This window comes from Plectropomus leopardus, chromosome 18 (genome assembly GCF_008729295.1).
Source record: "Plectropomus leopardus isolate mb chromosome 18, YSFRI_Pleo_2.0, whole genome shotgun sequence".
Classification (NCBI taxonomy): Eukaryota; Metazoa; Chordata; class Actinopteri; order Perciformes; family Serranidae; genus Plectropomus; species Plectropomus leopardus.
The window spans coordinates 18,811,914-18,836,348 of NC_056480.1; the positions used below are offsets into that span (position 1 = coordinate 18,811,914).

The following is a 24,435-nucleotide window of genomic DNA, read 5'->3' on the forward strand; positions in this document are numbered from 1 at the left end:
CACAGCTGTGGAAACTGAAATTAATTTTACCTAAAATTGTAACTAAAGTATTTTTCACCACTTGTAAAAATCACACATGCTCCGGTACTTCATCCTTTGAGATATGACTGAGGACTTGTTTTAAACTCTAGACTCTTTTTGTGCCAGTAAAATTGGCAAAATTGAAATATCTATCTTCGGTCGGGTGTTGCCAGAGTGTGTGGGCGTACTGTCATCTAAATGCAAATGCAAAAGAATGGGCCTCCCATCATAGAAAGTAGCCTTATGCAGCAAAATAAAAGCCATAGACGCAAGAATGAAATTGGAAACAAAAACACAGGAATATTTACAGCTGCTATTTGTTGTTTAATATCATAAATCTGTAGCCAAAACCAGATATTTCCCTTTTTTATCACATCGAAACTTAACAAGGTCGAGGTTTTAGAGGCTGTCGAGCTCTGTGTGTGAAAAATACTCAGCCCGCCCTTGACTTCAGCCTCTAACAGCAGCTTCACGATCAATAGGACTCTAACGATCCAAGTGACAAGAGATCACTTTCTTGTGTTTCCAACCAACAGAGCAACGTACCAGGACTCAGACAGACTGCTTGCTTGTAAAACACTTACACCCACAAGAGTATGAGCACATATATGTGACACTGCTGACACAGATACATCAGAGAGCAGCAGAAAATTGACTGCACGGTCGTGGGAACATAACTGTCTTCCGAGAGAGAGCGAGAGAGAGACAGGAAAAATCAATACATGCGAAGACGAAGCAAACACCACAGTCCAGCCATCTACAGCAGGAGTAACGCTTGACAGAGAGAAGGAGGTTCTTTCGACGGGAAGGATGATATAAACTGTAGGCCTGATTCCACCACAGATAAGACTGTATCAGATTTCTGAGCAAGACACAGAGAGAGTGCATCACTGTGCCTTCTTACTTTAGTCCTCTCGCTTCTTCTTACAGCCTTTATAGTCTGTCCCTATTCGGTGTCCACCAGTGATATACGGTCAGAGGACTTTGAGGCTGCACCCACATCCTGGAAAAATGTGATCTACACTGAATTTTCTTTAAGGGTATTAAAGGTTAGCAGGACATATTTTTTTATCAATTCACCTCAACTGTTGCACATGCATTTAGGCCAAAACAAGAGGTACTAAGGAGCCGACACCTGGGTCAAATACCAAAACACTCAGTACATTCCCATGCACAGTTTAGTTGAGCTATGTACACAGAATGAATTTATTAAAGTATGTCCGACTACACCACGGCAGGTAGAGATATGCCCGCTTTCAGCTAGTTGCTATTGACCTATATTATTTATGCAGACTTTGCTTATTGACCAAATCCCAATCTGCTGTTTATTTACAATAACTTTGTGGTAGAAAACTGCTGCGTCATGTATATATAATCAAACGGCATTGAGAAATCTCTGCATTAATTGGTTAGTTTTAGGCCACATAAAAAAACCAAAAAAAACAAATCGATTTCAGTTTAAGTGTAGCCTACGCTATATTTAGAACACTTTCACCGCTTTACCATGCTGTCAGACAGCCCTCACTAATGGAGTTTTGAAGCCATTTTATTAAAAAACACTAGACTCCATTGAGAAAAACAGTCAGTTCACTCCACTGAACAGACAAGTTGCTGGTCTACCACTGCCTCAAATCGGCTGCTGTGTAACATAAAGAGGAGAAAGTATCAAATATAGTGTACACTTTAACTAATATTGATTTTTTTCGAGCTGGATAAAATATGTTTTGCTGCGGCCCCGTCCACAGCAGTACATTGCTTCGCTTCCATGCTGGTGTTTTTGGATTGTGCTTTATTTTTCAGAGGAGTAAGGAACACTCCCTATCCCTGACCACCGGGGAAGGCTGGTGCAGTGATGGGAAGCAAGCGCAGAACGCCGAGTCCAGTTGCAGTCCAACTGATGTGTTAACGTGATGGAATAGCTCAGCTTTCAACCGAATTATCTTGGCATGTTAGTCCAATTTCCAGAAATTTGATTTAGTCTTATATCAGTTGGACTAACATGTTCACATGTATTTTAAAAGTCTAATTTGTTGGACTAGCATAATAATTCCACTTTTCCTAAAATCATGTAAATGTACTGAATGTTTAAAACTGCAATGTACCACAAAATGTTCTTTCCCAATAATTTTGTATGAAAACACACACAGTAACTGTAAGGGTCCTGACACACCGAGCTGACGGTCAGCCAATGGTCAATGTTGGACTGTCAGTGGGTGCCTATTGCCCTAGTTTTTTCGATGTGTCCTGCAAAAACTCAGCATGTTAAATCGGAGACGGCATAGCCTGCCAGTGAATGAAATCACTCTGATTGGCAGTTCAGCTCAGTGCATGAGAAGAGAAATGGAAGTGAGAGAAGTAAGCAAACAATTTAAGAAGGCATGAGATCAAAACGAACTTGTTACACGAGGTAAGATTATGTTTTTAGCCATCGGGAACGGAAACGGTTTGTTACTGTTTGTGTAACTGTTTGCTGGCGCACGGTAACTATCATTTGTTCTCTCAGCATTGGATTATGCTTTTAATATGCTAACTGGCGTCCTGTTGGTCGTCTAACTTCCCCTTAATAATGATGAATACAGACTACTGCTGCCCGCTGATATGGAGTTATTTCTTCTCACACAGGTGCAGAACATATGTGCTGGTTCACTGTAGGCCGAAGTCTTTGCAATGTGTTTAGATGTAACGTTTTGGCCAAGACACAGGCGACATTAGGCCCCGCAGCAGTCGGCCTCACGTCGGCACTAGTTTTTTGATGTCGGTTTGGTGTGTACGAGCCTTTAAATGTGCCCGCCTGAATTCTAAAGAATAACAGCAACAACCTCATAGCAGCATCAAGCTAGTGGACAGCTTAATAACAATACACAATATTAATTTGTGTTGGGGTTATGCAGTTTTGTATTTTGAATTTCAGCCTGAAAGTCATTCAAGTTCCTGTCTGTAAAACAGAAAACATTCCCTGTCAGTTCCTCACAAAAGGAGGATACTGTGAAATGCTGTATCTTGCCAGGGTCTCTCATGTAATTTTTTTTTTTAATCTCAAAATGGGACTTGGTGAAAATTAAGGTAAAATAAATAAAATGAAAAAACTTCTTCATGATGCTTTACAGACTTGCACTCTAGGTCAGCCAGTGGTATGTCACGACTGACTTGGAGCATTCAAAAAGCTCTTAATAATAACATCATCACATAGACTTCTACATAGAGAAAAGTTAGGCTTGCCAATTCTAATGATACTGATTATTTTCATCTGCCACTAGCCAAGAGGAGCCACACATCTTCTTTTCATGAATGAATGATATAAACTACACTTTCTAAATATAGAAATGTCTCAGCAGATGAACTCAGCTGTGCGCCTTCATTCATTGTATGTGTGAATGAACAGTAAGTTAAATACCAAGCTTGCCACCAGTAGCGCTGGGCCTGCGTGCAGCGGAGGACTCTGCAGGCTTCTTGGGAACCTTTGGGACCTTGAAGGCAGCCTGGGCCGAGGATGAACGATTTCCATCCACACTGTCATCATCTTCAAAACTACGATCTGTAGAGAGAGGACAGAGAGAAGAGTGTTACCATTCACACTGTTGGCGAGGAAAAGTATGGTTCAAACTTTTTGCAAAGTCTCGAGTCCAGAGTGCAAGAGGGGACTGATCTTACACACTATTGCAAATCAATATAATCAAACACAGAAGTACTCTAAAAAACATTAGAGCATTTTTTTGTTTATTCACAATCTGCATGAGAGCCAGTATAAACTATCAGTAAATACAAAATCATAACAGAAAATTCTTAGTTTTACAAAAACAATTGGCATCATCTCCCACAATTACTATATTGAAATTTGGTTTCTACAATTTGAAACAAAAATAGGAATTATTCAACCTCTCAGGTCCCTCTAAAAACACCTTGCATTTTATTTCCCCTTTTATGTTGAGCATAAAAAGACGAAGGCGGTTTGGAGACACTGAACGGTAAAAACAAAGGTAAAGACAAGCAAAGGACAGAGGAGGCTGTTTACAAGGAGCTTGGTCAGGAGTCACTAAATCAATACTAATTACACACACATCACAGGTTCGCAGAAAAAGGCAAACCCACGCACATACATACTATCACTTCTGAGAGCCCCAAAAACACAGCCAATAATCAAAATGTCCACCCGTGCAACCAGTGAGACTGGCCGAAATGTCTGCAGCTCGAACCTCTCAATCTGCATGCTAGCAGAAATTAAGCTAGCTTGAAAGCTAGCACTGAAACTTGAGACACACTGGTGCAGCATTTTGAATGTGCATCTACCAGCAAAACACTTACGTGAGGACACACAAACACACACACACACACACGACTGTGGAGATCAAACTGTTGGCATAGGAATGCAGTTGCGCTCCAGTCGCTCTGACAACCAGCCGTTTTATGAAATGCGCCAAAGCCACCACCCCTACACCTTAAGTCATACATCAAACTTACATACACACACAGTCAACATGCAAAACTAACTGACAGCTGTGTGTGTGTGTACACACAGAACATATGCTCACAGTGATTGCAGAGCCCATTGTGTCAAGCTCTGTAAATGTTAAATTGACATGTAAAAACACAAACATATACATCCTTTGCAAACATTTATCACACACACACACACACAGAGGCATCGACAAACACACCCAGGTTCATCACCGCACTCACAGTCACAGATCCGCTGGCAGATAAGTCGCCTCATGCTTCTGGGAGGGCGTGGTATTGGGGTCCCCCCTCTTCTCCAAGCCGTACCCCAAGACACATACACACACCTCAGACACACTTCATAGTGGGGCTAAAGCTGCACACACACACAACTCAAACCGCTGTCCAAAAACCCCTCCACCCATACAAGTGCCGGCATTTTCTTTCACTCTCTCTCTATCTTCTATCCCTCCCTCCCTCCGTCTCTCGCTCTCTCTCCCAGCATCTCTCCTCCTTCCCTCAGCAGCCTCACAGCCAATCAGACGGGAGGTGACATCATAGTGTTGCAGCCAGTGCGGAGGCAGGACTGTGAATATGTGTGTGTGATGGGAGAGAAAGGGAGAGACACACACACACAAACACAGACACCCCAGGAATATTAACAGGGCTTCTTGGTGTCTCTGCCAGACCAGCTAACCTCAGCTCATTACCATTAACAACACACACACTCCAGCCTCTTACACCCTCTTACTCCCTCCCTCTCTCTCACACACACACACACTATTATCAACAAGCTCTTAACACACTTTTTATGCTGCTATATTTACCTGTGAGACAAGAAACACAACTATTCACTTACTCTCTCCCTCTTCACGTACACAAAAGAACAAAGGATGATGGAGCAATGATCAAAGGAGGTCGTGTGGGGAGAGTGAAGGGGGGAGGAGACCACACCCCTCCATCTGAGGCCCCTGACCCTCCAGCTCTCACACAGATGCACATACACGAATACAGGGCAGTCTGTGTTTATGTAGACAATGACATGTATTTGGTTGTTGTGACTCTGCAGTCCAGGACACTGAATTTGAAATAAAACATTTACAATGAGGTTCGAGTGCCCACTTTTAGCTTCAATTTGAGGGTGTTTGCATCCACATCAGATGAGCAGGGGAGAAATTATAATCATTTTAATACAAATTCACTGCAACTATATATCATTTACAGTCAAGGAGAGCTGCAACAATTCAAGTCTACTAATTGAATTGTGGATCGACAAAATATAATCGCCCCAAATTTTGACAATCAATTAATTATTTAAGTCATTTTTCATTCAGAGAATACTGTTTTCAGCCTTCCCCATTTTCTATCATGTTAGATCAAATATCTTTGGGTGCTGTGCTGAAACAAACAAAAAAGACATCTGAAGACATCATCTTCGACTTTGAGAGACTGGGATGGACATTTTAAACTATTTTCTAATATTTTTTTAGACCAAATGATTAATCACTTTATTGAGAAAATAATCAGATTTATTGATAATGAAAATAATTGTTATGTGCAGCCCTGCAGTTAAACCTTCAACCTTCAGATATCAGCAGACATTTAGTATCTCGCCTGCTGAACCTCTGTCAGGCCTGTACTGCTGCCATCTTCACTTCTGGTTTGTTTTGGGGATTTTTTGCTTTCAGTCTGGTCCACAGCAAGCCAAGTACAATATATTCTCAGTCCCAATTAAGTCAGGTCATAAACTAGCCCAGCTGCATTGTCCTAAAATTTGGGTGCTATAGATGAAGAGAGCCACAACATCCACTAGACCGTTCAATCAATATGAATGTAAACAACCCCAAATATTCTCACACCTTAAAGTGAGCTTCAACCTCATACTCATTGATTAATTTAAAATCTAATGAACTGGAATATTACAAAAAATCTCAGTACAAGCACACACTGAAAAATGCCTGTATATTTTTATAAAGTATGACATCTTAAAAATGTCAGATCATATCATGTGAGTGATACTTTTGTTTTCAATTGACAGATAACAGCACATCATCTTGCAAACCTGGGTCCGAAATAACTGTTAATGGTCAGCCCCAGGGTCAAAGTTCAAGGGTAAAGGGGAGTTCAAGTGCCTTCATAACATAATAAACACAATTATGAGAGACATTCTTAAATACATAAAATGGTGTTGTCACTATACTGGAGTTTCTAATTTCGATACAATACATTGAAAGATATCGATACTCAACACCATTTTCAATACAGCAAGGGAAAACTGTCACTGATGTCAAACACTGTTAATTACAAGATAGAGATAACAAAGCTATGGCATGACACCAAGGACTTTTCTTTTCTTGGTTAGTAGCAAACAACTGTGCGAGAAAGAGTTAGTGTGAGTGTACTGCCACTATGGAGTACTAAATCCGTTTCAAATATTCAGAATGGATTTAAATTTGTAAATCAGTTTTTACAACACTAATGTCAGATGTGTGCGGAAAAAAAATACATTGACGTTAACAGTGAAAATTGACTACATATAAAGACACTGACAGAAATAAATGAATTCACAGAAACCAGATGTGAATTTCATTGCTTTCTAACAAAACCCAGGAACCCATTAGTAATACTTGGTCATGCATCTAGTGTCTTAGCATTGATTAGCATTATTGTTACCAAGATTTGCATCCCTTGCTTTTGTCTAGTCAGACCCCAGGGGAGTAAATGTCTCGAGGTGAAGGGCAGAGCACCAGAGACAGAGAGAGCAATGCGACACACACACACACACACACACACACACACACACACACACACACACACACACACACACACAAAGACACAGAGAGAGGGAGAGAGAGAAATAGAGACTCCCTTGCAGCAAGCAGACTGCACACATGCTGTTGCCATGACAACCTGTGCAGACCAGCTTCTCAAATGGATAGAGCAGCAAACAGGGAAAAAAAAGATGTTCAGTGAGCCCACTTGCACACACGCACAAACACGCGCGCACACACACACACACACACACAATTTAGCTCAATCAACAGTTGGATTTACTGTTTATTCAGTGACTTCATGTTAGTTTATTAAATTAGGATGGATCCTGGTTTGATGGCGGAGGACAGGCTCCTCAGCATTAGTTGTCTCCAAGGACACAACACAATATGGCACAACATCTCACACACTTACAGACAGTCACACACACCAACACACACCGAGATATATCAGCTCTACCATTTACCAGGCAGTGTTGCCATGGAAACTCCAGGCCGTGATTCCCCTCCTCTCTCCATTTCAGAAGAGTCAGAAAGAGGAGTGAAACGAGGAGAGAGGACGACTGGTTTAAATATACAGCTCTGATAGTCTTTCAGAAATGGTCAACCAGTAGTAAAGTTACAGACAAGTAAAACATAGAAGCATGCGCCGACGCCCCAGTGTGTCAATCCCTAATCTGTGTGGGAATAATCCCAGAGTTTTTCCCAGCCAAACAAACAAACACAATCTACATGCAGGGAGAGATGGGGGAAGTGAGGTAAAACAGATGCAGTTTTTGTTCTGCTTCTCTGTCCCTCTAATAAAAGAAAACAAGGAAAAAGGAAAGAGGAAGATTTACTGAACAATCAGATGTGATCACAGTCTTGCAAAAGTCAGATAGGATCTGTGAACACAAACACACAAAAAATTATTCTGTTGTAACCACAAGGTGGCAGCACCAGCTCTGTTCTCGCCAAATTTTTTCTGTGGTTCAAACCAGCCTATAAAGCTGAAACCACAGAGGGACACAGCAACACACTCAATTATAGACGGGATAAAGATGAGCTACATCACTTTTCTTGTGCTGCTTTCAGATGCCTTTCACAAGTATTTAAATCTTTTCACCCTGAGCAAATTGGTGCGATTTCTGATGCCTTGGTTGCTTTTTTTTTCTTTTCTTTGTTTCTTTTTTTTTTTTTAAACAAATTTTCATATAATTTAGTTTTATTTTATTTCTTTTTATTGTATATTTTTACAATTTTCTTGTTGAGTGTTGTGTCATTTTTCTTATGTTGTTTGCTGATCTCTTCCCTTTTTTTTTTAAACAAATCAAGCCAACTTGCTCAGGTTTCAGAGGGTTAAATAAGCCCACTGTTTTTGCCCCCCTCTGCACTGTATACTATAGTATTTTTGTCATTAATTTTAAATTGCTCAAAACGAAAACAAAACATCAACATCATTATTAGAGCAAGAGCATTTGTGCATCAATAGCATTTCACAAATAACAGTCACCTCAAATCTTCCTTGATTGGACAGGTATGATTAAATCATGTGACCAAATTTGTATTCAACGGTGAATGTTTATGACCCTCTGGAGATGTACTGGGATTTAAACTTACTTAAGTACACAAAGAATTTCGAAAACTAATTGAGTACACTTTCAAATCAAAGTAAAGCAAACAAAATACCACCACTTTAAATAAAAACAGGCACACTGCATACCAACAGCTGAACTTGAATATGCCAAACATATAAATCAGCACTTTGTCTTTAGAAGCAGCTTCTTTTTACCTGGTAATGAAATAAAGATGTAGACAATCTCACACCACAGGAAGATGTAGGGCTTTACCAAACATCATATTTTCAAAATTCAAAGCTTTTATTTAGGAATTCAAATGAAGCTTTGATTATCTGTCACATTATATTACTTCGTTTGACATTTTGACACTAATTGATACAGCCCTAGGGGGAAAAAAACCTTTCAGTGAGGCAACACTACATGCTTTAATATGTTAGACTGATCACAGAAGTTCACCTGATGGCACGCTACACTTAATTATACCACTAGAGCCGAAAGCCCACACAGCACTTCTGCTAGTTTAGTTTCTTTTTATTATCCTATGCAAACTTTTCTTAATCTCAGTAACATAAAGTGAGGAAATGTCCAATCAGTTTAGCTGTGTCAAAGCACTGAGACATCTTATCAGCTGGAGCGCTGCAGCAAACATCATCACACATATTACTGCTGAAAATCTCAACATGGGACTGAGAGCATAACCAGACATCTTCTGAGGAATTAGATTTACTACACACGAAGTCTGTGTTTGTGCTGATTTGCTGTAATCTGCAGGGGAGCAGGCTATGTCCCACTCAGAGCCATGTGACAGTGTGCAGAGTCCCATGCAGAAGATGACACACAGAGAGATGAGGATGACTACAAGTGAAAAGAAGAACATGAGCAGCGCTGCAACAGCTAGAGTGAAAAACAGTTAAAAAGCCCATGACTCCACCAGCTCCAAAGTAAACTAGAAGAGGTATGTGTGTCAACAGAAAACTAGACTATTAGACTCACAGCTATTCTTGTAGAAACGTACTGCGTCCAACTGAAGTTTGTAGACATGCAGAACAAAAAGGTAATATTACTGTCTCTTTAGGACAGTGGTTCCCAACTGGTCCAGTTAGGGTTTCCAGATTTCTCCTTTATCATTAGTTCAAGGTCCACACAAAAAATGAATGATTACAGACTCAATTTTACTTCACAAAATGTAAATAACACCTCAACACACAGAAATAAAACACTGCAAGAAAAAAGAGAAACTACACTTCAAAATGAAACATCTGGGCCAAAAAATTACTTCAAAATGAAGTGTGTTTTTACAAACTTGACATGTTCACAAGTCACTTACTGTCCATGCAGAACAGACCCGCGACCCACTTTTGCACTGCAACCCTCCAGTTGGGAACCACAGCTTTACGGTATAGCGATTAGTCGAGAAATTGCGTCTGCCGCAGGGGCAACAATTCCAAAATCACAACATGATACACACACACACACACACACACACACACACACACACACACACACACACAGAGTCGGTTCTTAAGTACTGTGTCTAACCTATGTAATGTAATGTTAATGGCAGCGACAGAAGGATAGCTACTCACTTACTTAATCATGTGGACTTTGAGTTTATCAGTTTATAGTTTAATAGACTAATTGAATCCTGGATATTAAATAAATTAATTTCAAATAGCACTTGTCTTCCATTGGCCAATTTACAACCCTATTCTGAAGCATTTTTTGTTTTTGTTTTTTTTGCAAGTCTTCAAGTACTTAGCAATAATTTAATGTGAGTACTTGAATATAGAAATTACTTAAAATGTCCATCTCTAATTCATATCGAGATAATGGCAATATCCAGACTTGCTGACGTAATGACGTTATATACCATTACATCAGGAATCAGTGGCACTGATAAGCCTGGGCATCCAGGACTGGTGTAGAGCTCTATGTTTTAGGGACAGTCCTGGACTTTTAAGTTTCAGCAACTAGCTGCTGAGAGTAAACTCAGGCAGCAGCACAGCGTCTCTCCCTAATCTCTCCGCCGTACGCCTCCAGGCAGGAGCATATGACTACTGGAAATTACGCTGCTAAGTCATTTGTCATAAGCCGGCTGTAATGTAAGGATACATAAAAAAGTAATATCATCAAGAACATCACTATTGCAAAACCACACTAAAATATTGTGATAATATTTTAGAGTCAGATCACCCACCCCTATTAGAAGTAAATAAAAGATAAAAGGAGAGACTCACTGATTTGATTGTGTATCAATAGGTCACTAATTAGTGCAAAAAAAGGAGGAATAAAAGCAACATTAAAATAAAGGCTAGAAGGAGTCCTGTGCTATATAATTCCACAAATTACAATTTTAAGTTTATATTTCATATTAACTGATCTGGTATGATGATCAGATGCTTCAGTGTCAGAGACCCAGCAGTTTCTGGGACAGAGAAATGACGAGAGTGAGACACACAAACTTCAGGATCAGCCCGAATTCTCTAAGAGGAGACAGACTGCTCCATTTCCAACTGAGCTCAGAGAAAATGAGCTTCTTTAATGAAAACACACACACACACACACACACACACACACACACACACACACACACACACACACACACACACACACACACACACACACACACACAGGTATAATTTGAGTCCCAATTCTAAGTCAGGAAAAGGGGATAAACCATAATATTCAGAGGAAAGCTTTGCCATGGCAACTAGCCTAGCCTGGAAACGGGGTCACGGTTTCCTTTGCAGAGCTGGAGATGCACTGAAGCAGAATGAGCATGTCTGCGGGAGAGAGCAAGTGAGTGAGTGAGTGTATTTGTGTGTGTCAGTCCCTGTCAACACTGAGGTACTAAGCAAGCAATGAAAGCTGCTACTGATGGTCAGTTTCTCTGGGCGTGTTTGTGTGTAGGTAGGTGTGTGTGTGTGTATTTGTATTCACACAGCACATTTTTAGGGGGACCAAATAACATTAAGTACGGCGCCAGCGGCATTCACTGGCTTTACTTTTACCAGAAACAAGCTTTATTCCTCTATACACGCACGCACGCACGCACGCACGCACGCACGCACGCACGCACGCACAGAGTTGTCAATTCCAACAAGTTCATTAATCTGTGTTAACCAGTTTTATTATGTGAAGTTTGTGCCACAGTTCACTTATTTGGTCTTATCAGAGAGTTTCATTTTCAAGTTAAAATTCCATCTTTCATGGTTGAAACTGGACAGTATGTCAGTCTGACAGAGATAATTTGTTCAATGTGGCATCTCTATAAAAAATAAGTTTAAATTTTTAAGACTACTTAGACTACATATGCCACCTGCTACTCAGCATAAACACACTCGCACAGCGATGAAACTGCCATGGGGAAGAGTTCAGTATCTTGCCCAAGGACACCACGACACACTACTTTGAAATTGAACTGCTGATCTTCCAAATGGTGGACGACCCACTCTACCTACTGAGCCAAAGCCACCCAATGTTGTTGACAGATAGCAGTGTCTTGATTTTCCATTTGGGGTGAGCTAAATGTTCTGCATGACACAGCAAATAAAAACTAAGTAACTATTATTAGACAGCAAGCACAAGAGTTAAAACCGTTGGTCAGTTTAAAACTGTGCTGCCATACTAGATGACATTAAGCGACACTGTTAGTTCTTAGAGTTAAGAGAAAAAGCATTCGCTCAGCCATGTTCATTGTATCTCATCCAGATTTATCATCCATCGAAAAAAACGCATTTTTTTCTGCTCTCACTCAGGTAGAAATGTTGGTCTAATGTGGGAGGAAACCTACTCTTCAAGGCTAAATCCAAGATAAAACAGAGTGGGCTGTCATGGACCATATCGTAATTATGATCATTTGTACAAAATTAACAGTCATAAATCATCTTTCCACTGGCTTGTTTCTCAAAAGAAATCCTGGACGGTGCAGGGCTCCAGACCTACTTTTTGAATTCGTTGCACAGCTGTGCCTAACTCTTTCACTTAGGTGCACCAAGACATCATTTAGACACTCAAAATTTTCACAGTGCCTTTAGGCACCACAATAATACATTTTCAGTGTAACCTTGATTTGTTAGTTCCCCTACACATTGGTAATTTTGGTAATTTCTTAGCACATGGGGGACAGGGGAAACACGCGCTGGAGCACTTATTTCCGCCGATGATGTCAGGTTTGGGCTTTTAAGGACTGAGGACAGGTATAACGGGCATGTTGATGAAAAAAAGAATCCATTTTAATCTTTTTTTGGATCACCACTATGTTCTAAGGTTATGGTGTTGCTCAAGAAGGAGTACAGTCCCCAGTTTCATACATGCTTTATTTTTTTCCCCACCTGCATTCAGCACAGAAGAATGTCAGAGCCAATCAGAGTTGGAGGAGGGGCGGGTCTTTGCAAAATACGGCTGGGCTTCACATATATGCACATAGGACAGATCTGCTAATATTGGAAAAAATGCAAATATTATCTGATTTCAAAGTGATTGTTTTTTTAATATATTTTTGGACAACTATGTATATTTCCCTCTGTACTATGTGAAAAAGAATGGACTTAAGCTTATGAATGAGTGGAAGAACCCTCCCTGCTTAAAATATACTGGCTCTTCATGAATCAAAGTCATGGACATAAAGGCTCCATCCTTGATACTGCAATTTAACCCTCCTTCTTTTCATGTCGTTTTACACGATGTCAGGCATGTCACCTGACCTATAATGACCCTGTCTGTTTGTTTTGTCTGCTCGGTTCTTGTCAAAAACAATAAAAACAACAATGAGAAATATTTCGTCACACTTGACAGATTTTTTGCCCCAACAGTGAGAGTCAGAAAGAGGACGGCTGCCAGTACATAACAACACACACTTGACCTAATATTATTGCAACTGAATGAGATGAAGTGGGAGAAAAAGAGGCAGTGAATGAGAGCCTACCTCTCAGTAAAACCATACAACTATTCTTTTTTTCAGTTGACTTTAATTATGTCAATGAAAAGCAAGAATCAGAGGAAAATGTGTCTAAACCAAATAAAGAAACTGTATATGAATCCCGTCAGAATATTCACTCTGAGCTTTCAGTGTCTTGGTTAGCTAAAGTGTGCACTGCTCCATGTAACTGATATCCTGGGTTCAAATCAGGCCTCAAGCTGCAAGTCATAACAGCAACCACTGCTCTCCCAAATGTGTCCTGTCTCTCTTTCATATTATTTTTGAGAAATAAAACAAAAAACAATGAATTGCTAGGATGCACACATGCTCCTGCACCTGCGCTGTATATCCAGACACGCGCAAACACAGTACATCGTGAAGGAGACATTTCAGGACACCCCAGTTTTCCCTCTCACACGCACACATGCAGATGTAGCCTAAATCCGAGCCAGAGCACTTGGGGTGAAAGTGCTTGGTGTTTAAGCTGATTTCAATCTAAAACCATATGCTGACAAGCCTTTGTCCAAGTGCCAGCATCCACAGCCAGATGAGATTAAACACACACACAAACACACATGCACACTTACCATCGCCATCATCACCGACTGCCATGGTTACAGTGTGTTATGGATAAAAACTTCCTGTTGCCTTTGTCTGTTTTCTCCTTTGTTTTCTCCTCTATCTCCTTTCCTCTCTTGTTTGTTCAATCTCTCTCTGTCTCTGTCATGATGAATCAGGGAGAGGCAGTGATAGGCACAGCGCTATGACTCGCCTACTGCGAGAGATCTCTGTCAGCTTCCTCCCTCAATCCTTTGCCCTCCCTCTCTGCCTCCCTCCCTCCCCACTCTCTCCCCTGTTCTCTCAGCAACAGCTGCCTCAAACCCTTCAGAGCAAACACCAGGAGCTGCCCTATAGGAGATGTGGGGCAAGGGCGAGGAAGAGCAAATCTGTGTATGTTTATCATTGTGCATCTGTACGAGTGTTTTACTGTACGGTGAGAGTTTGCATCCTGTATTCGGAGGCTGTAATCTTGGTAGGTTCTTGGAAGTGTTTAGCATGAAAACACCAGCTCATGCTCACCTTCTGCTCCCCTTTCTGGTGGGTTTTCTCCCCAAAAGTAGAGTTTAATGTGAGCCTTGGGCTGATCTGTGTTATTTGTTGAGTGCCAAACACAAGTTCAAAAGGCAGGAACAAGTTGAGGCAGCTAACAGACTCCAAAATTATTTGTTTATTCCACTGAAAGATTCAAATGTGCTCTGCATATGAGAGACAGAGAGGAGAGTCTGTTTAGCATTTTTACAGAGCACACACCAACTTAGGAAACTAGGAGCTGAAGCCACTGGTCGATTGACAGAAATTTAATCTGCAAATGATAGGATTAATTCATATAATTAATTTTTGTACTGATTAACTGATCAACCAATCATTTCATCATTAAAGTGTAATATCTTTAACTTTGGACTGTTGGTCAGTCAGTTAAAACTTTGGTGATGAAGGGCTGCATGATTATGGTCAAAAATAATAATCATTATTGTTTTGATCAAAACAGAGATCACAATTATTTCTTTGTTTTTAGGGACAAAATATTTTTATTGCTCTTTAAGTTCATATTTAAATAAAAAGAGCATCTCCTATGGGTACATATCAGCCACTGCATTTTATTTAATTTTTACAACTTTCACGGTTCCGTGACGCGCTGCAGCGTTGCTGTTACGGATGTCTGAGTTGCAGTTGGAAAAGGATCCAGTGAAGTGATGTTAGCGTCATTATTCTTCTAAGACTTCACGCACTCATTGTCCTGCAGAATTTGGTGTTTTTTAAGGTGGTTTAACAAGTTAGTTGGTTTGCTTCGGGGCGCAGACAAAGGTCTGAGGCACTCTTGTCTTGTAATTTGTTCTCTCCTTAATCAGTCAAGTCAAAACAACACATGACGATGGAAAATTTTTCACTGCACGCTGCACATTTTGCAGACAGCTCCTCAAATGAGTAGGCTGGCTGTTAGTTTAGGGAGCGCTTGGATGTCATATGGCGGGCGATCATTCTAATTTAATTGATCAAAATCATGATTGTGATATTTAATTGGGATTGGATATTTGTTTAGGTTGCAGCCCTACTGTGTTAGGCACTTTTCACCAATTTTGACATTTTAAAGACCAAAAAGAAAATATTCTCCAAACTGAATTATAATTTAAAAAAAAAAAAGACTGCAGCCCACCTCGGCAGAGATGAGAAGGTACCAATAATTTATAGTTGGATGACTCAATCAACCGTGGTACTGACAAACTGTAGTAGCTGAGAACTACAAAAGAAAGAAGCTTAAGTACACTTGAGGTGGCAGCCAAGGCCAAACAGCCAGGCGTGCAGCCAAAGATCACTCTGGCGAGCATCTGTTGCCACTTTCACCCACATTTAGTAAGAGAGTTTGGATATGTGGTCAACACATATGGTCACATTTTTAAAGGAGCTACCTACAGAAACAGTGGTTGACACAAAACCAGTAGGTCAGTGGCTCCATTAGCATGTGGTTGTTCATTGGTTTGTGAGCTGCTTTCTAGGCTGTTTCAGGCAAGCAGAGAGAGTTGCCCTTTGCTGGAAGTAAAGTGTAGAGTTTTTAGTTTAATGGGTATGAAGGATGGTTGCGTATCAAGCACCACTCCATGTTTTGTACATCATCGTCACTAGTGTCTTCTTAAACTTTACTCAATTTAGTGTGATAGCCCAAAAATAGCAACAAAAAAAAGGATGATCATAACAACAACATAACCATTAACCCAAAAACACAACTAAACCCTGGGGAACACTCCCTCCACCCCACTGATGCCACCGGAGACTGCATCATGGCAACTCCACCAACTTAACGCCCTGAGCTCATCTCTACGTCTCTCCCTATGTCTCTCTCTCCAAGTAAACAGACTGCAACTGCTGCTGTTGCTATTATACACAGACTATGACAGGACAGCCTAAAGGTACTAACAGCCAATGACAGGCTCCGCTCGACACCAACAACCGATCTAACTGACCTCACAGAAAACACGTACTGAACTTTTTGTTTACCAGTACCAAGCTTGGTACCCGGCAGGACCTTGGTCGACTTTCCCCTTTATGGTAATACTTATATATGCTACATGCAAGGCTCATCTATGGTGAAAAGTAAAACATAATTAAAAAGATGTGGCTGAGGGAATTCACAGTGATATCAAAACATGTTTTAGCCACTTTAAAAAGGCTTACCTAAAACATACAATATCAGTCTAAGTGGATGCTGTATTGAGAGTGTTTTTAACACGAAGTTTCATTTCAGTCGGATAGTGTCACGGCCACGAACAGCACTTTCTAACCCAAACAGCTGACCAGCGGCGAGATGAGAGATGTCATGTCTCTAAATATAGTGACCACTTAGACTGATAATGATTTTTTAGGGCTGGCTAAAATACATTTTGATATCAACCCCTGTGGGGTGCGTGCCCTACAAACGGGGAGGATGCCGACCACCTCTATGTAATACACTGACCGGACATACACTGTAAATACACTGAGTATCTCATACAGCCCTACTTTGAAAATCCAGAAATATCACTTAAAGGTAGATAATGTTAGCAAAACACTAACTAATGCACAGCTATAAGTACAGGAGTAAGCTTTGTATCAGATTACTTCAGTCAGACAGGTTTGCTGCCTCCTCTTTATTTCTGTGATAACATTGAAGAGATTTGGTAAAGGACAGATAGGTAGGTTACTGACATACTTATAAGATGACATAAATTATTGTTAGCCAAGAATATCAGTGCTAATGTCATCTTTTTCTATTATCTCTGTAAGGCTACATGCCGCCCCAAAGAAACTATCGGTGCTTTTTTTGGATGTACACATCCAGCATCCCACTTCAGTATCTACTACCAGTGCTCTCTTTTCCCCAAATTTGAAACTGGTGACTGGAGATATTTCTAAATTAGGTGACATTAGAACAGGGTTTTTCTTAGGCGCTGAAAACAGACTCTGCATATTGGATTGTTACATTCCTATGAGACAATGAATTTATTGTTGGAAACGGCAAAACAGAAGCGAACAGCTTCTCGTGCCAACAACAAAAAGAAACCAATTTGTGTAAAAGTGTCAACTGAATAATAATCCACAAACAACGATTCAATCAGTCACGTCTGATAATCACAATTTCAACACATATGCAAGAAGGGAAACTGAACAGTTCAAATCTCTAAAGGGAATCTAAAAGATGAAAACAACAAAGGGAAACATTGCTTAAGGGGTGGCATTGTGCAATATCACCAGAGCTTTCCATGGTCAAACAACACTGGTTGAGCCTGAGACTCCCAGAGATCCACAGCCACACATACAATCTACTGCTGGACAGCAAAACACTCAGCGGCAGCAGCCTTCAGCTCAGGTCTGTCTCAGCCAGAAACCCCACAGAATCACACACAGACACACACACACAGATTAAACCATTAATCCTGTTAGGTCCTCTTACAGAAGCTCATGGCAACAAACCGACACAACCACAAAAGCACATGCAGATATAGACACGCACAAGCACTCACCAACACGCACACACACTTTTTAAATACACACCCAATACCCGGCAACAGTAAAATCATCTTGACAACATGACTAAACTTGGTGGCTCTCTGAGGCCGATACAACTGTGGCAAAATAAATAAGAGAAGGCACTGACCGTGACTCGGGCTGAGAGCCATGTTGCCTGAATTCAAGGCTTCATCAAAACGAGCGAATAGCGTCTGTAACCTGGAGAGATAGAGAGAAGATGAAATGTTAGAATAAATCTTGCAAAACAAAGCTAATGAAATAACCATAAATTCAGAACTGGATACATTAAAATGAGACTGTATTAGTAAAATTATATCCATGACAGGAGATACGACTGCGACTAACATTTATCTTCATTGTCAGTTGATCTATTGATAATTTCAGAAAGGAAAAGAGAAATGTCAGAAAATTGTGGAAAATGTGAATTTTTCCCAAAACCCAGGATGACGTCTTCAAATGTCTTGTTTTGTCCACGACCCTAAAATATTCCCTTCACTTTCATAGAGGAGTAAAGAAACCAAGAAATCAATTATTATTTAAGAAGCTGGGACTGGAAATGTTTTAATAATAAAAAGTAAAATTATTAATCAAGCAATTCGTTAACAAATTAGTTGGTGATTCATTTAACAGCTGACCATCAATCGATTAATAGATGCAGCTCTAACAGAAACATGACAAAGACAATGCGCACACAGATGGCTGCACACACACCCAACAATTTTGACCTAGAGACAGGCAAGGTGCTTTGAATCCCAAGTGAAAGTATCAGCAGCAGCAACATGTGGACAGCCTGCCCGCCCGTCTGTCTGCCTGTCGGCGGGTGGGTGTGTCTATTATGCCAGTCACACTCATGAAGCTGCAGCTGCAACATGACAAGAGTCCATCTGACATCCTGCATCCAGCACCAAACACACAAAAACACACACAATCCCCGAGGCAGTTCTACTCAGTCACATGATGTAAAGGTAAGACTGTCTGCATGTTAATAAGCCAAAGATCTATCCCAAATCGCGGACAAGTCCAGCTAAAATAACATTAATAGCGTGCACACAGAGCAGTGTCGATACATGTTAGTTACACATGACTGCTTTGACAATACCACAACAAAGACACAATGTCCCACGTCCGGTTACATGCCCTAATGTCTCCTTGCCAAAAGGTAAGCCGCGGGTATGAGCACACAATAACAAGAATCATACACACCGTCCTCTGTCTGTCTGTGCCTGTCTTTTGGTGTCTGGGTGCCGATCCAAAACTACAAGACAGCTTAGCAGCTCCTGTAAGTGACGATTAGCGTTGCAATGGGCTCCACCGCCGTGCAGTGTTTTCACGTGGTTCCCTTCCTTTCATTAGCATTTTAATTTGCCTATTACATTCAGAAATAACCCAGCCTTTAGTCCTTCATACTCTTTCGCCTCAGTATTTCCCAGTGGACTGATTAATAGGTTGCTGTGGTTGCTGCGCAACATTGCATTAGCCCCATGCTAGTGACACACTCCAGTCCTCGGCTTCCCTCAGCTCTTTGTATCCAACATGGTGCAGTGGCTCTGAGAAGGAGGGAGGGAGGGAGACTGGAGGAGGGAGGGAGGGCGTGAGAGAGAGAAGGAGCCAAACAGCGAAAGACCAAAGCATGCTACGGGCATACGACAACGCACCACCTACAGTTGCACATACGTACTGTATGCTGAGCACACCCACCCGCTGAGAAATCTCCACAGTGGTACAAACAGTTAAATCTCAGGCAGGGTCTTTGCCTGCATGTGTGTGTGTGTGTGTGTGAGAGAGAGAGGGAGACAAGTGGGCCAGTTTTGTGTGACAAGCAGCAAAGAGATTCAGTTACCCTTTACATAACCTCCCTCCCATACCCAGACACACACATACACACTCGTTAGAGGGGGAGGGGCTGTACAGCTAGCAGCAGACAGAAAGCAAAGCTGCTCCTCCCCCCTCTACATCTCTTCTTCTCACCCCACTTGCCTATATTCCCTCCCTTCTCTTTTGACTCCCACCTCCCCCCTCACATCTCTTAATTCCAGGATCCAATCTCCACACTGCTGCACCTTTTATTTTGAGCTCTACATTTGTGGTGGATGCAGACTGTCATTGAAATAGGGTCACCTCGACTCCTACGGAGATGACCTTTCAGGTAGCTCACTTCCCTTTCGAAAAAGATATGTGTGCATGAGGCAGGTCCACTGAATGCTCATTCAAGCAGCATTTGACCTACTAGCAGGAGAGTGTTGTCACAGGTTAATCCCATGTTGTTACTGTTGTCAGGGACTCAAGACTATAACAGTACTTCAATACGAAACACTCCCCAACCTTCAAAATTAGGGTTGACTGATTTTGTTTTTTTCAGGGCGGACACCAATACCAATTATTAGTACTTAATGAGACCAATAATCAATATTTGAAACCAATATACATTACATACATTACATACATTCATTACAATAAAAATGAAAACCTTTCTGTCAATATTTAGAATTTGGAATATAACAAACCCCAACACGAAACTTTGTTAATCGACCAGGCCGACTGCTATAAAGTTAAATTATGGATAGTTTAGAAACAGGGTTCTTACACATTCTTAAAAATGAACTGAAAGACTTTCCAAGGACTTTCCGGGTTGATTCACTCATATTCAAGAATCCAAATCAGTATAGTTTGGGACACTAATCAAGGTTAATTACTGTCAACTCACAGAGAGTCGTCCTGTGTGACACTTCAGCAGCATGACTCATAAAAGCTGCTTAGCCCATGCTGTGATATTTTATTGATTTGCTGCAGACTCTGCATGTGGATGTCCGATGGACCTTTAACAAGTTAGTTTTTGTAAATGTCTTTAGTGAGCTAAAAGTCCTGGAATTTAGATATTCCAGGCATAGCTCAACCATAGCTTTCTTGCCACAGTTTAACCTGCCACATTCATCTTCAATAACTAATGCACGCATCTGACCATCGCACTTTCTTGTATGACAAACAATGACACAACTGCAAAAACACACATGCAGACAGTGGAATGAAGCCTAATTACTGACGTTTAGTAAAATAAATATCAAAAGACAATGACCCATGTCAATTTATGTCTGTTTTCAGTAACTTCCAAGGCCTTAATTTCATTTTTTCCCTACAATTCACATTTCAGCTTTCAAGAATTTCAAGGACCCATGGGAAGCCTGTGGAATCACTGAACTGTTTCAACTTCAATAGCAATTCTGACTAATAAAATAGCCACCTATAACAAACACACACACACACACACACACACACACACACATCCAGGTAGTGTCTGACCCCCAATCACTACAAGACAGGATGAGCCGGGTCAAACAGCGAGGTCAGATAGTTCCCGTTGACCCATTCAGACTGACTGCCAGAGCAGGTTTAACCCGTGTCACAGTCGAAGTGAAAAGGGGTTATCAGGTTCACTGTTGGATGAGTGATCTCATCCGACACTAGCTAACATGCACAGTGTACAGTGTTTTGACCAGATTAACTGACCTGAATGATGAAATGAAACCATTTCACAATCCTGCTCTAAAGATCCAGGGACCCCTTTAGGGACCAACCTAATTTAGGGGTAATAATATTTCTTAACATTCAACTGACACAGTTTGCAAAACACATATTTGAACTTTTTTTTGCTAGGATGTAATATTGAGGAGCCTCCAGACAGAACAACCTGCACATACTGAAGATGCTGAGGGAAGAGAAAATCCTTAAAATGCTTGCATGTCTCCTGCAACGTTAAAATGGCTCATTAACAGTATTTCATTTCTGCAATGGTTTGCTTTTGTTTAACAAATTAGAATTTAAAAAAGTACAACTCTTACTGAGGATACACATTAAACGTTAGACATGAGCATAAGTGCTGCCTGCTAAGACCTCTGTTAGTCCGTCTCTGCTGTCAGAACAAGCTGCCTGCCTGTTAGCAGCACTGAGGAGCTCAAAGGACAGCAGCTGAACAAACCGTCTTTACTAGGCTGATCGACAATTGCAAGTTTTTGAATAATAATAGTTTTCATAAAGCCTCCACAGGAAGAAATTGGCATCCTTTTTACTTATTGATTTATCTATTTTATTCTCCTGCCCTCTATGGTGGGATATGACAGAATATGCCAGATACTGAAACTGGCAAGCTCATAGCCGCAGTCAGAGGGTGAAAAAAAAACATGGAGGTGGCCAGAGTTGAATGTGCATGTCTCAGAGTCAGTATGGATTACTAGATTTAAAGTCTATCTGTTGAATGAGCCAGGTCAGTGACGAACATCAAACATACTTTTAAATTGTTGTCTATGCAGATAAGCCTTTAGATTGTCCTGACCTCCATGAAAAATGTAATTATCCTCATTAGTCACAGCCTCCACGCTTATTCCCAATTATTTGGGTCAGTAATGTCCTTATTTGTTCATAAAAAAAAAGAAACCGCATTTTGTGCATGATCTAATACTATGCGGCTGACATTTACTACATGGATGCGCATAACGCAGAACCAAAGTTCACATGCATGAGTTCCAACTAGAAACTTTTAGTGGCAGACCTTCGCTGTTAGCAACAGGTGCTGAAGTTAGCACAACAAGCAGACTGGTATGCAAATCTGGCAACCGTTTACTTTTATTATTCCACGCAATTCATATTTTCAGTTTTGTATCAGAAGAGATGTTTTAAGTGTTATAACCTGTTGTGTCCTGTTGCCTTTTGAGAATGTGTTTGGTCACTGTTGGTTCATATGTAATACAGCGGTGTCTGAAACGTTTTTCATTTTTATAATAAAAATATTTGGCCAAAGTTGCCAGTTGGTAAAACGTTACCTGAGTTCTTAGAAGCAGGACTGCGTCTGTCTTTGACCCTTGAACTACTATCTGTTCAAAATAAATGGAAACAAACAGATCCTCAAGCATTTGGAGTTTTTTTCCCACTGTACTGAATTCGCACTGAACCACGTCTCCGTGACCGGGGTATGAACCAAACCGTGACCTTAGTGTACCCTGACACCCATGGTTAAGAAGTTACCAATGTGTATGAACTGACAAGATGGTTAATGCTTTGATAACGCATTATTGCGATGCCAGAAGGTGAAAAGAACATTTGTTGGTAACACATCTTTTTGTCACAACACCCTCTCTATCTATTATCTGATGCTTGCTCTGCAGAGCTGATATGCGATCTGCTCAGCAAGATCCTGGCCGCAGTCCTGCATTCCACCCAGAAGCCATATACACAACCTGCATCTAGCCTTAATATTAGCAGGGCTCCAATATTAAAAGTAAATACTGTAAAATCACAATTCATGACTAAATGTGTGTATATTTAGAAAAATTTCATAGTAACTGTACACTAGATCTACAGAAAAGTAAAAGCATAGCTTTCAAACATAAATCACTGCATCTGTCAGACCTATAAACGTAACAGACACATACCAGTCTGCATAAATCCCACATACACAGACAGCGTGTTTACACTGGAGACAAACAGGCTTAATATGCACAACGCATGACACATGGCCATGGCCAGCATTCACAGACGCAAGACTCATACTGAGCAGTCAGCACACAACGCTGGCTGCTGATCTCACACACAGGAGACAGAGGGGGGTCACTGAGTGTGCTTAGAATAAACCTCAACCCAGCACATGTAACCAGGGCGACCAAAGAAGGACAAAACCACTCAATGGATGTCTTCAGATGACATGAACACACACACTTTCTCCAATTTTTCCTCGACTTTGTTTCTCCACCCAACGCCTTTGTACCCCATCTGCCCCCTCCCACCCTCCTCCCCCTGTCAGTCAGCATTGTGCTCTGGATGAAAGTGCCTCTCTGTGTGTGAAGGGCAGAGTGGTGCATGGCGTGGCCTGGGACAAACTGAGTGCCAAGGCCACGGGACCCACAGACCCTCCACACAACTCATCCCCTGCTGCACAGAGCACGCACACACACACGCACACAAATAAAAATAACCAGTGCTCACAAAGAGAGAGCTTATCAATAACTAACACATGGAAAATAACTTACCGTGCAGCAGGCAGCCCTCTCTTTCCCAGGTCTGCTCGCACTCTCTCTCCAACGTGACGATAAACATCCACCAATGTTGCTATGGAGGCCTCACGCACCTATTGAAAGCAGACATTAACCAATTTAAAAGTCCTACACACACACATACA

At 41.0% G+C, this 24,435-nt stretch overlaps 1 protein-coding gene across 15 annotated transcripts in view; it reads right to left on the minus strand.

The window, feature by feature from the left end:
- The window catches only part of clasp2 (cytoplasmic linker associated protein 2), an 83,279-nt gene that overhangs the window by 39,351 nt on the left and 19,493 nt on the right, over positions 1-24,435 (minus strand). For all 15 annotated transcript variants that reach the window (XM_042505934.1, XM_042505935.1, XM_042505939.1 and 12 more), the window contains exons 6-8: positions 24,287-24,384; positions 18,397-18,467; positions 3,416-3,556 (exon numbers count right to left, since the gene is read on the minus strand). In XM_042505934.1, the coding sequence (XP_042361868.1) occupies positions 3,416-3,556; positions 18,397-18,467; positions 24,287-24,384 (310 nt within the window). The remainder of the gene's footprint in view (positions 1-3,415; positions 3,557-18,396; positions 18,468-24,286; positions 24,385-24,435) is intronic.